Raw genomic sequence first — 13,430 nt, 5'->3', positions numbered from 1 at the left:
CTGCCTCAGGTGTAAACCTGATCCAACTTTATTCGCACCCAAAGGTACCCGCGTGACCTAGTACCCGCGCTTATGTAGCAGTAACCGTGCACACGTGCATACAGCCCGATGACCTCCGACAGTGGTGCCCTTTGGTATCTGGTGACTCCAAGCATCAATACATAACAGTATGCGTGCATATCTTGCCTCCCAGGAACCTTGCACTCCCCTCACCATAGCTCGACTCCTGAGCCTTCCTGCTTTCTACCCTACATAAAGGGTAGAAAGATCAGCCACGGTCTTATTGAATGGTGGAGCAGGCTCGAGGGGCCAAATGGCCTACTCCTGCTCCTATTTCTTGTATTTCTTATGTAAACTAGGGGTGATCCAAAACTCGGCAGCCCAGTGTCTTAACTCGCACCAAGTCTCGCTCACCCATCACCCCTGTGCTTGCTGACCAACATTGGCTCCCGGTTAAGCAATGTCCCGATTTCAAAATTCCCATTTTTATTTTCAAATCCCTCCATGGCCTCACCCTTTCCTATCTCTGTAATCTCTTCCAGCCCCACAAGCCCACTGAGATGTCTGCGCTCCTCTAATTCTGCCCTCTTGAGCATCCCTGATTATAATCACTCCACCATCGGTGGCCGTGCCTTCAGCTGCCTGGGCCCCAAGCTCTGGAACTCCCTCCCTAAACCTCTCCGTCTCCCTACCTCTTTTTCCTCCTTAAAACCTACCTCTTTGACCAAGCTTTTGGTCACCTGCGCTAATTTCTACTTATGTGGCTCGGTGTCAAATTTTTTATCGCATAGTCCTCCTGTGAAGCGCCTAGGGACATTGCACTATGTTAAAGGTGCTAGATCGTGGGCTGCCCCGACCTGTGTGAGAACACCACCGCAGGTCGGGGCTATAAATAGAGCAGGAGCGCCGGGCCCTGGAACACCGTGGGCGAATGAGGGTATGGGGCCCAGGAGAGGCGAGGGCCCAGGGGCAGCACGGGCCCAGCCCACACTGCGATATGTGTGCGCACCAGGTCCGTGCAGCAGAGCAGGTCTCCAGTCGTCCTGGTTAACCCTTGCCACTGGATAAAGGCCTAGCTCTGTCGAGCCCGTGTGGTGGTTGATGTGCAACGGTCACCCCACGTTAAAAAAATCCACGCACAGGCATCTTCCACCCCCTCAACTGGAGTTCAGGACTGGAACATCAGGTCTTCATTGAAACATCTGTGAACTCTCGTGGAAGCAAGTCCTCCTCGTTCGAGGGACCACCTATGATGATGATGATGATAAATACAAGTTGTTGCTGCGCTGCTTTGTGTTGTCAAGCCCAAGCACCCGAGCAGCCTGTCCCCGAGGCGAGGCAGGAGAGCGAGGAGAGAGAGGGGGAGGAGAAGAAGACATAGCGTCACTACCTCTGGAAAGTGGCACTGCGCGGTTGGTACAGGGTAGTGTAGATGCAGGATCTGCACAGCGTGAAGCACCGGCACGAGTGGGCTACAGCAAGGCCAGGGGGGAGAGGGTAGCTCAGAGCATGGATTCGCGGGCAAGGGGTGTCGCTTGGTACCAAGTATATTGTATTTTTTAGCTTGTTGTACCTGTTAAAGGGCATTGGGAGTTTTTGGTCGTGAGAGACCCGTGGAATGGTCTAGGGCGGTAACGTGGTGGGTTGTTTAATGCGGCGTAAGATTATATTTTTATATATTTTGGGGTGCGGTAGCATAGTGGTTACGGTACTGGATTAGTAATCCAGAGGCCCGGACTAATGATCCGGGTACATGAGTTCAAATCCCACCACGGCAGCTGGGGAATTTAAATTCAGTTAATTAAATAAATCTGGAATAAAAAGCTAGCATCAGTAATGGTGACCCGCCTTGCATCGGATACCCCTCCCCCGAGCCTTGATCTCTCTCACCTCCCTCTGGACTTTCCGATCCCTCCTTCCCTCCTCTCCCCTCCCCTAGTGCCAGCTGTGGCTCAGTGGGCAGCACACTCGCCTCTGAGTCAGAAGGTTGTGGGTTCAAGTCCCACTCCAGGGACCCGAGCACATAAATCCAGGCTGACACTCCAGTGCAGTGCTGAGGGAGTGCTGCACTGTCAGAGGTGCCGTCCTTCGGATGAGATGTTAAACTGAAATGAATATGAATACAAGGTCAGATTGATCATTTGATAACTAGTTGAACTGGGATTTGTGTGAGAGAGACAGCTGTCACAGTCAGGGTCACCTCAAGACCTTTCCTGTATCTGTTGCTCAAACCTCATTAAGGGATTCAGTTGCCAGGTCTGTCACATCAGTGTCCAGTCTGCCCTCTCAGATGGACATGAAAGATCCCACGGCACTATTTGAAAGGAGATCAGGGGAGTTATCCCCAGTGCCGTGGCCAATATTTATCCCTCAGTCAACACACTAAAACAGATTATCTGGTCATTACAACAGTGACTACACTCCAAAAGTACTTAATTGGCTTTAAAGCGCTTTGAGACATTCGGTGGTCGTGAAAGGCGCTATATAAATCCAAGTCCTTTTTTCTTTTCATTATCACATTGCTGTTTGTGGGAGCTTGGCTGTGCACAGATTGGCTGCCGCGTTTCCCACATTATAACTTTAAACGTACTTCATTGGCTGTAAAGCGCTTTGGGGCGCCTGGTGGCCATGAAAGGCGCTACAGAAATGCAAGTCTTTCTTCTCCGGCTGCGGCCTGGTGCCTCAGGCCTATCCGCCCGACCAGCCACCCTCTCGCAATCTGGCTGGCTGCGGCCAGGAACAGACACAAGAAATATTGATCAAAATCCTGTCGTTAAATTCGGCATTCTTCCGGGTTTCCCAACCTCAAAACAGTTCCCCCTCCCCCGCCCGCTCCCTGTCCTGCCTTCGAGCTAATATCAGGGCCAGGATTTCTGTCGGGAGGGGCCATCTGAAAACTGGTAAGATGTTCGGCGACGAGGCAAAATGTGGGAGTTGCAAACACGGTCTACAGGGATGTGGAACGGGAATGTTGAAACCAGCAGGGAGAGAGGTCATAATCGATTCCAGAGGTTGAACTGAGAAAAGGAGGGGGTCACTGCACTGGATCCTCGACCTCCCCTTCCCCCCCCCACTTTACTCGAGCCCTCTCACATACCAGGAGAGCAGGGTGTTGCGAACTGTGCAGGAGGCGACAGGCTTGGCTGAGAACACGGACTGTGAGCTGGAGACTTTGAATCGCTCCATGCTGTGGGGTTAAGTAGCAAACATCAGAAATTGAAAACTACCGAGAGAAAAAGGATTAAATTAGTCGACGACGGAATAAAGAAGGGGAGAGGTGAAGATCCTGTCCCTTTTTCACTGTTACAAGCTGCAGCAGTTCGGCACACTGTCTCTTCGGATGAACTGACTTTCGGATGAGACGTTAAACCGAGGCCCCGTCTGCTCTCTCAGGTGGATTTAAAAGATCCCGCGGCACTGTTTTGAAGATGAGCAGGGAAGTTCTCCCCGGTGTCCTGGGCCCAATATTTATCCCTCAATCAACATCACTAAAGCAGATTATCTGGTCATTATCACATTGCTGTTTGTGGGAACTTGCTGTGCGCAAGCTGACTTGCTGCAAGTCCCACATTACAACAGTGACTACACTCCAAAAGTACTTCATTGGCTGTAAAGCGCTTTCAGGCACTGGTGGTCATGAAAGGCGCTAGATATTGTGTATAGAAGAACTCCACGAGGCTGAGTACTGTGAGCTAAACTTAGTGTGACCTTAGTCATCTTTATTACAACTCCAGAGTGCCTAAACAACATGGCAGCCAAGCTTTTATACTGGCCCTGCACGTGTGTGCAGGTGATCATTAGGACTCCAACAGTCGCGCCCTCTGGTGGCAAGTATTACATAGTTACATACATAACACTATATAAATGCAAGTCTTTCTTTAAAAAGTTTGTGCGAGTGCTCTCATTGCGCTGTGGCTGCCTATGCCCCCTTTAATGCTCGCCTGCTTTTCCCCTCATGCAACGTTACAAAGATTTTGTTTAGCTGGGAAGGCTAATCTTTTTTCCAGTTATATTCTGTATTTTTTTTTGCAGTCATTTGGAAAGGCGCCTGAAGAAAAAAAATAAAGATGACATCATTTACTGGGTTTTAAATTTTGATAATTTTATCAGATCTGTGTTGTGTTTTGATATTGGATTTGACAGAATTCACAGGAGTTTAAAGAAACAAAGACTTGCATTTATATAGCGCCTTTCACAACCACCGGAATCTCAAAGCACTTTACAGCCAATGAAGTACTTTTAGAAGTGTAGTCACTGTTGTAATGTGGAAAACGGGGCAGCCAATTTACGCACAGCAAGCTCCCACAAACAGCAACATGATAATGACCAGATAATCTTTGAGGAATAAATATTGACCGGAACACTGCAGATAACTCCCCTGCTCTTGTTCAATATCGTGCCATAGGATCTTTTACATCCAGTTGAAAGAGCAGACGGGGCCTCGGTTTAACGTCTCATTCGTAAGACGGCACCTCCGACAGTGCAGTACTCCCTCAGCACTGCACTGGAGTGTCAACCTAGATTTTTCTGGGACTTGAGCCCAGAACCTTCTGACCCCGAGGCGAGAGTGCTACCCACTGAGCCACAGCTGACACTGGTTAAATTGTGAGGATAAGTGGCAGAGATTTGGCTTGTTTCCATTTACAAGGTTGAGGGGTGATCAAATCGAGGTGTTTAAAATGACAAAAGGATTCGACAGGGCAGATACAAATAAATTATTTCCTCTGGTGGGGGAATCTGAAAATTAGAGCTGGGTCATTCAGGGGTGATGTCAGGAAGCACTTCTTCAGACAAAGAGTAGTGGAGATGGATAGATTTTTGTTAGCGAAGGGGCAAAGACAGGCAACTGGAGTTAAGCTACAGATGTGCCATGATAATGATTGAATGGTGGGAAAGGTTCAAGGGGCTGAATGGCCTCCTCCTGTCCCTATGATCCAATGGTAATTTACAGCATGGAGAAGGCCATTCGGCCCATCGTCCATCCCAGCTTTTTGCGACAGCAATCCCACTGCTTAAATCTCCCCCACAGCTCTGTATCTTCAAAGAACCATAGAGATGGGATGGGGAAGGGAAATGGAGAGAGAGAAAGAAAAGACAGCAGAACGGAGGGAAAGAGGTGAACGAGACAGTGTGATTACTGAGACATGAACATTATAAACTTTGAACTGAAATTACAGCCCTGGTCACTTTTTCAAGGTCTATTTTCAGGATGAAAAAGCAGCTATTTGCCTCCATAACAATGAAGACACTTCCAAATTCCCAAAGAAGAGCAGCAATGTTCAGAGGGACCTGGGTGTTCAGAGGGACCTGGGTGTCCTTGTACACGAATCACTGAAAGTTAACATTCAGGGACAGCAAGCAATTAAGAAAGCAACTGGTATGTTGGTCTTTATTACAAGAGGTTTTGAGTATAAGAGTAAAGACGTCTTACTGCAATTATATAGGGCCCTGGTGAGACCGCACCTGGAGTATTATATACAATTTTGGTTTCCTTACCTAAGGAAGGATATACTTGCCATAGAGGGAGTTCAATGACGGTTCACCAGACTGATTCCTGGGATGGGGGGATTGTCCTATGAGGAGAGATTGAGTAGACTAGGCCTATATTCTCTAGAGTTTAGAAGAATGAGAGGTGATCTCATTGAAGCATACAAAATTCTCACAGGGCTTGACAGGGTAGATGCAGGGAGGATGTTTCCCCCTGGCTGGGGAGTCTAGAACCAGGGGTCATAGTCTCAGAATAAGGGGTTGGCCATTTAGGACTGAGATGAGAAGAAACTTCTTCACTCAGAGGGTGGTGAATCTTTGGAATTCTCTATCCCAGAGGGCTGTGGAGGCTCAGTCTTTGAGTATATTCAAGACAGAGATCGATAGATGTTTGAATATTAAGGCACTCAAGGGATATGGGAATAGTGCAGGAAAGTGTTGAGGTAGAAGATCAGCCATGATCTCATTGAATGATGGAGCAGGCTCGAGGGGCCGAAAGGCCTACTCCTACTCCTAATTCTTATCTTCTAATGTTATTAACTGGTGTTTCCAGCTTCAGCCTTTTCGCAAACTGCCACTACAATACCAAGTGGCTGCCAACCTATTTCAAACACTGCAGATCCCAACAACTGTACCAGCCACATAAATACTGTGGCTACAAGAGAAGGTCAGAGGCTGGGTATTCTGCGGACAGTGTCTCACCTCCTGACTCTTCAAAGTCTTTCCACCATCTACAAGGCACAAGTCAGGAGTGTGATGGAACACTCTCCACTTCCCTGGTTGAGTGCACCTCCAACAAAACTCAAGAAGTTCGACACCATCCAGGACAAAGCAGACTGCTCGATGGGCCCCCCATCCACCACCTTCAACATTCACTCCCTCCACCACCGGCGCACCGTGGCTGCAGTGTGTACCATCTACAAGATGCACTGCAACAACTCGCCAAGGCTTCTTCGGCAACACCTCCCAAACCCGCAACCTCTACCACCTAGAAGGACAAGGGCAGCAGACGCATGGGAACACCATCACCTGCAGGTTCCCCTCCGAGTCACACACCATTCTGACTTGGAAATATATTACTGTTCCTTCATCGTCACTGGGTCACAATCCTGGAACTCCCTCCCTCACAGCACTGTGGGAGTACGTTCACCACATGGACGGTCAAGAAAGGACTGCAACTTCCAGCATCCTTTGCGTGCATACAGGACAGGCAGGACTGCAACTCCCAGCATCCTTTGCGTGCAGACAGGACAGGAAGGACTGCAACTCCCAGCGTCCTTTGCGTGAAGACAGGCCAGGAAGGACTGCAACTCCCAGCATCCTTTGCATGCAGACAGGACAGGAAAGACTGCAACTCCCAGCGTCCTTTGCGTGCAGACAGGACAGGAAGGACTGCAACTCTGCTCAAGAACATACAGAACACAAACTATACAGTCCCTCATTTGTACCACAGAAATCCATAAGGGCAGTCAAAAATCTTAGGACAGTGGAAAGATGGAATGGTGACTGTGGAATAATTCAATGTTCCCCTGGCCGCCCTCCTACCTTGTACACTCCATAGACTTGAGTTCCTCCAAATCTATGCTGCCCTATGCTAACTCGCACCAAGTCCCGTTCCCCCATCACCCCTGACCTACACTGGCTCCCGGTCTGGTAACACCTCAAATTTAAAATTCTCATCCTTGTCTTCAAATCCCTCCATGACCCCTCCCCTCCCTATTTCTGTAACCTTCTCCAGCCCCACAACCCTCCAAGATCTCTTTACTCCTCCAGTTCTGGCCTCTTGCGCATCCCCAATTTCCCTCACACCACCATTGCCTTCAGTTGCCTGGGCCCCAAGTTCAGGAACTCCCTCCCTAAACCTCTCCACCTCTCTCTCCTCCTTCAAGGTGCTCCTTAAAACCTACCTCTTTGACCAAACTTTTGGGCACCTGTCTTAATATCTTTTTATGTGGCTTGGTGTCAAATTTTGTTTGATAATCCCTCCTGTGAAACGCTTTGGGACATTTTACTATGTTAAAGGTGCTATATATGAAATATGAAGGTAGATGAAGATTCTGGAGTTTTGTTCAATGATGTGGGAGTATTTCTTCACAATTTATCCTAAGCAGATTAAATAGGGGAGATTAGTGGTTCTGTGTCAGAGGGCAGTGTATCTGCTCCTGGAAACGAGTGGGCTCAATGGCCACTCAATGGTTTCTTCTCATTATTTTGCTTTCTTACACATATTACTAAGAGGCTGTCAGTAAGTTTATCACCATATGTTTCTTTAACAATTGTTTTCTTGAAACAATAATGTTTTGGTGTGTAAATATACCGCCAAACGTGTACAGTTACCAAAATATACCCTTTCCCCCCGCTATAATGTGACTGATTGGATGTCGCAGTAATACAATGCGCCCGAAATTCATCAACATACCACCTGCCTACCGCCCACATACCACCCGTTTACCGCCCGTTTACCGCCCACTAACTGCCCATTTACCACCCACTACCACCCGTTTACCGCCCACTTACCGCCCACATACCACCCGTTTACCGCCCACATACCGCCCGTTTACCGCCCACATACCGCCCGTTTACCGCCCACATACCGCCCGTTTACCGCCCACATACCGCCCGTTTACCGCCCACATACCGCCCGTTTACCGCCCACATACTGCCCGTTTACCGCCCACATACCGCCCACATACCGCCCGTTTACCGCCCACATACCGCCCGTTTACCGCCCGTTTACCGCCCACATACCGCCCGTTTACCGCCCGTTTACCGCCCACATACCGCCCACATACCGCCCGTTTACCGCCCACATACCGCCCACATACCGCCCACATACCGCCCACATACCGCCCGTTTACCGCCCACATACCGCCCGTTTACCGCCCGTTTACCGCCCACATACCGCCCGTTTACCGCCCGTTTACCGCCCACATACCGCCCGTTTACCGCCCGTTTACCGCCCACATACCGCCCACATACCGCCCGTTTACCGCCCACATACCGCCCGTTTACCGCCCGTTTACCGCCCACATACCGCCCACATACCGCCCACATACCGCCCACGTACCGCCCACATACCGCCCACATACCGCCCACATACCACCCGTTTACCGCCCACATACCGCCCACATACCGCCCGTTTACCGCCCACATACCGCCCACATACCGCCCGTTTACCGCCCACATACCGCCCGTTTACCGCCCACATACCGCCCACATACCGCCCACATACTGCCCACATACCGCCCGTTTACCGCCCACATACCGCCCGTTTACCGCCCACATACCGCCCGTTTACCGCCCACTTACCGCCTACATACCGCCCACCCCCGCACGCCGCCACAGCGATCCCTCCCCTCCCTCCCCCCACAGCTATCTCTCCCCTCCCCAAAGCGATCTCCCCCACCCCCCCCCGCCCACAGCGATCTCCCCCCGCACTCCCCCTCACAGCGATCTCTCCCCCCGCACCACAGCGATCTCTCACCCCCCCAACAGCGATCTTCACCCCCCCCCAACACAGCGATCTCTCCCCCTCCCCCCCACAGCGATCTCTGCCCCCCACAGCGATCTCCCCCCCCCACAGCGATCTCTCCCCCCGCACCACAGCGATCTCTCACCCCCCCCACCACTGCGATCTCTCACCCCCCACCCACCACAGCGATCTCTCCCCCCCACCACAGCGATCTCTCACCCCCCCACCACTGCGATCTCTCACCCCCCACCCACCACAGCGATCTCTCCCCCCCACCACAGCGATCTCTCCCCCCCACCACAGCGATCTCTCACCCCCCCACCACTGCGATCTCTCACCCCCCACCCACCACAGCGATCTCTCCCCCCCACCACAGCGATCTCTCACCCCCCCCACCACTGCGATCTCTCACCCCCCCCCACCACAGCGATTTCACCCCCTCCCCCCCACAGCGATCTCCCCCACCCCCACAGCGATCTCCACCCCCCCCCACAGCGATCTCTCCCCCCCACCACAGCGATCTCTCCCCACCCACCACAGCGATCTCTCACCACCCCCCCCCACCACAGCGATCTCTCCCCCCGCACCACAGCGATCTCTCCCCACCCACCACAGCGATCTCCCCCCCCCCACAACGATCTCTCCCCCCTACCACAGCGATCTCTCCTCCCCCACCACAGCGATCTCTCCCCCCCCCCCACAGTGATCTCTTCCCCCCCCACAGCGATTTCTCCCCCCCACCACAGCGATCTCCCCCCCCAACAGCGATCTCTCCCCCCCCCACAGCGATCTCTCCCCCCCCCACAGCGATCTCTTCCCCCCCCCCCACAGCGATCTCTCCCCCCCCCTCAGCGATCTCTCCCCCCCCACAGCGATCTCTCCCCCCCCACAGCGATCTCTCCCCCCCCCCACAGCGATCTCCCCCCCCTCACAGCGATCTCTCCCCCCCTCACAGCGATCTCTCCCCCCGCACCACAGCGATCTCTCCCCCCCACAGCGATCTCTCCTCCCCCCCCCACAGCAATCTCTCCCCCCCCCCCCACAGCGATCTCTCCCCCCCCCCCACAGCGATCTCTCCCCCCCCCACAGCGATCTCTCCCCCCCTCACAGCGATCTCTCCCCCCGCACCACAGCGATCTCCCCCCCCCACAGCGATCTCTTCCCCCCCCCCCCCACAGCGATCTCTCCCCCCCCCACAGCGATCTCTCCCCCCCCACAGCGATCTCCCCCCCCCCACAGCGATCTCTCCCCCCCCACAGCGATCTCTCCCCCCCCCCACAGCGATCTCCCCCCCCTCACAGCGATCTCTCCCCCCCTCACAGCGATCTCTCCCCCCGCACCACAGCGATCTCCCCCCCCCACAGCGATCTCTCCTCCCCCCCCCACAGCAATCTCTCCCCCCCCCCCCACAGCGATCTCTCCCCCCCCCCACAGCGATCTCTCCCCCCCCCACAGCGATCTCCTCCCCTCCCCCACAGCGATCTCTCCCCCCGCACCACAGCGATCTCCCCCCCCCCCCCCCCACAGCAATCTCCCCCCCCGCCCCCACAGCGATCTCTCGGGCCCAATATCTTAACAGGTTCACTCCATTCATATTGTAATTACTTCTTTTCTTATCATAGAATGGTACAGCACAGAAGGAGGCCATTCGGCCCATCGAGCCTGTGCCGGCTCTTTGAAAGAGCCATCCAATTAGTCCCACTCCCCCTGCTCTTTCCCCATGGCCAACATTCTGTCTAAGCTGTGCTGCTGTCTGCCGACCCGGCCAGCTTTCCCAACGTGGAATTTACCGCACGCGCGACACTTTGAACGGGCCGCGCAGCCCGTTAAAGGAACCCAACATCCAGATTTAAAATCAGGGGGAATATTTTTATTTTGAAGTATTTATCCAATTTCCTTTTGAAAGTGACTGTTGAATCTGCTTCCACCGCCCTTTCAGGCAGCGCGTTCCCGATCACAACAATTCTCCTCATCTTCCCCCGACGAACCATCAGAACAACACAGGACGTGGAACAGTCATAAAAGAGTGATGTCGCGCTGAGATGATGTCACTGTGATGTGAGGTCACTCCGAGGTGACTCCAAGGTGACATCACTCCGAGGCGATGTCACTCCGAGACGATGTCACTCTGGGATGATGTCACTCCAACGTGGTGTCACACCAATGTGATGTCACTCCAATGTGATGTCACTCTAATATGACGTCACCCCAATATGATGTCACTCTGAGGTGATGTCACTCACTGACCTCACAATGACATAGGACTTATAGTTTGTTGTTTGTTAAGTCCTCTCACATTAATGATCTGCTGTTGGTGAGACAAATACAAGGCCAGTTTGTGCCTGAAACCAATCTTCGATCAAGGAGAGAATGTCTGACTGGAAGAATTATATCAACTTTTTACTGAAGGATAAGAATGTGGAAGATGCGGCCATTGTGGGCCACGCCGACAACAGGTCCGTCTGGGCTTCCAAGCCCGGTGGCGTGTTGGCCGCCATCTCCCCACAGGAGGTCAGCATGTTAATAGGACAGGATCGCAAGGCTTTCTTAATAACTGGCATCACCATCGGGGGTAAGAAGTGCTCGGTCATCAGGGACAACCTTATGATCAACAATGACGGAGTGATGGACGTCAGGATGAAGGGCGGTCAAGACAAGAGCATCTGCATTGGCAAAACCATCAAGACCATGGTGTTTGTGATGGGCAAAAAGGGAGTCCATGGCGGCCTACTCAACAAGAAGGTCCACGACATGGACAGCTATCTGAAACAGAAGGGAGCCTAATGGGAGGGGAGGGATTTGTAGAGCAGTTACTGTCCCAGATTAATAATAAATCGTTAAATATCACCAACTGATTCTGTAGATTTGTTTAAAAAAGCAACTACACAGATCTCTGTTACAGGAAGGTGTAGATTGGCATAAAGGATAGTGCAAATAGAGTACAGAACCCGGGGCAATCATGTTCAACCTCCACACAACTTATACTCTGGCCACAGCTCCGGCACCCTATTGTCTGAGAGCAATAACATTATTCTGCAATAAAACTTAGAACAGTCTTAGAACAATCTCGACTGTCACAGCTCAACTGAGAACGTTGAGAGTTCGGGGCGGGGGGGGAACTGACTCAATATTCAACATGTCCAAAAAGTGCTTCAGTAACAAAGGAGACAGGAAGCTTAGATATTTTACCCAGACAGTTGGGTCCAAATCTCCAGACGTCAGGCTGAAGCTGTACAGTGTCAGGTCAGCCCACACCCAGGGTATTACATACAGCCCACACCCGGGGTATTAAACACAGCCCACACACGGGGTATTACATACAGCCCACACCTGGGGTATTACATACAACCCACACCCGGGGTATTAAATACAGCCCACACCCGGGGTATTAAACACAGCCCACACCCGGGGTATTACATACAGCCCACACCCGGGGTATTAAACACAGCCCACACACGGGGTATTACATACAGCCCACACACGGGGTATTACATACAGCCCACACCCAGGGTATTACATACAGCCCACACCCGGGGTATTAAACACAGCCCACACACGGGGTATTACATACAGCCCACACCTGAGGTATTACATACAGCCCACACCCAGGGTATTAAACACAGCCCACACCCAGGGTATTACATACAGCCCACACCCGGGGTATTAAGCACAGCCCACACCCAGGGTATTACATACAGCCAGCACCTGGGGTATTACAGTCCACACCCGGGGTATTACACACAGCCCACACCCGGGGTATTAAGCACAGCCCACACCCAGGGTATTACATACAGCCAGCACCTGGGGTATTACAGCCCACACCCGGGGTATTACAGCCCACACCCGGGGTATTGCACACACCCCACACCCGGGGTATTACAGCCCACACCCGGGGTATTACAGCCCACACCTGAGGTATTACAGCCCACACCGGGGTATTACATACAGCCCACACCCGGGGTATTACAGCCCACACCCGGGGTATTACATACAGCCCACACCCGGGGTATTACATACAGCCAGCACCCAGGGTATTACATACAGCCCACACCTGGGGTATTACATACAGTCCACACCCGGGGTATTACAGCCCACACCCGGGGTATTACATACAGCCCACACCCGGGGTATTATAGCCCACACCCGGGGTATTACACACAGCCCACACCTGGGGTATTACAGCCCACACCCGGGGTATTACATACAGCCCACACCCGGGGTATTACAGCCCACACCTGGGGTATTACAGCCCACACCCGGGGTATTACAGCCCACACCCGGGGTATTACACACAGCCCACACCCGGGGTATTACAGCCCACGCCCGGGGTATTACAGCCCACACTTGGGGTATTACACACAGCACAGGACAGCCTACACCAGTGCTTTTCCCGCTGACCTTGTGATACTTCAGTCAAGCTTCTGCTTCTGCTCCGACAGTTTTATTGGTCATGCTTTCTCGCTCTAGACTC

The 13,430-nt window shown here is 52.5% G+C and overlaps 1 protein-coding gene across 1 annotated transcript; it reads left to right on the top strand.

Moving 5' to 3' along the window:
* The first annotated feature begins 11,329 nt into the window (after positions 1-11,329).
* Positions 11,330-11,743, top strand: LOC139230487 (profilin-3-like). The gene has a single exon (XM_070862309.1). The coding sequence runs from the start codon at positions 11,330-11,332 to the stop codon at positions 11,741-11,743; it is 414 nt and encodes a 137-aa protein (XP_070718410.1).
* The last annotated feature ends 1,687 nt before the right edge of the window (positions 11,744-13,430 follow it).

This window comes from Pristiophorus japonicus, chromosome 19 (assembly GCF_044704955.1).
Source record: "Pristiophorus japonicus isolate sPriJap1 chromosome 19, sPriJap1.hap1, whole genome shotgun sequence".
Classification (NCBI taxonomy): Eukaryota; Metazoa; Chordata; class Chondrichthyes; family Pristiophoridae; genus Pristiophorus; species Pristiophorus japonicus.
The sequence above is the reverse complement of the archived record's forward strand: the minus strand, read 5'-3'. Positions and strand labels throughout refer to the sequence as shown.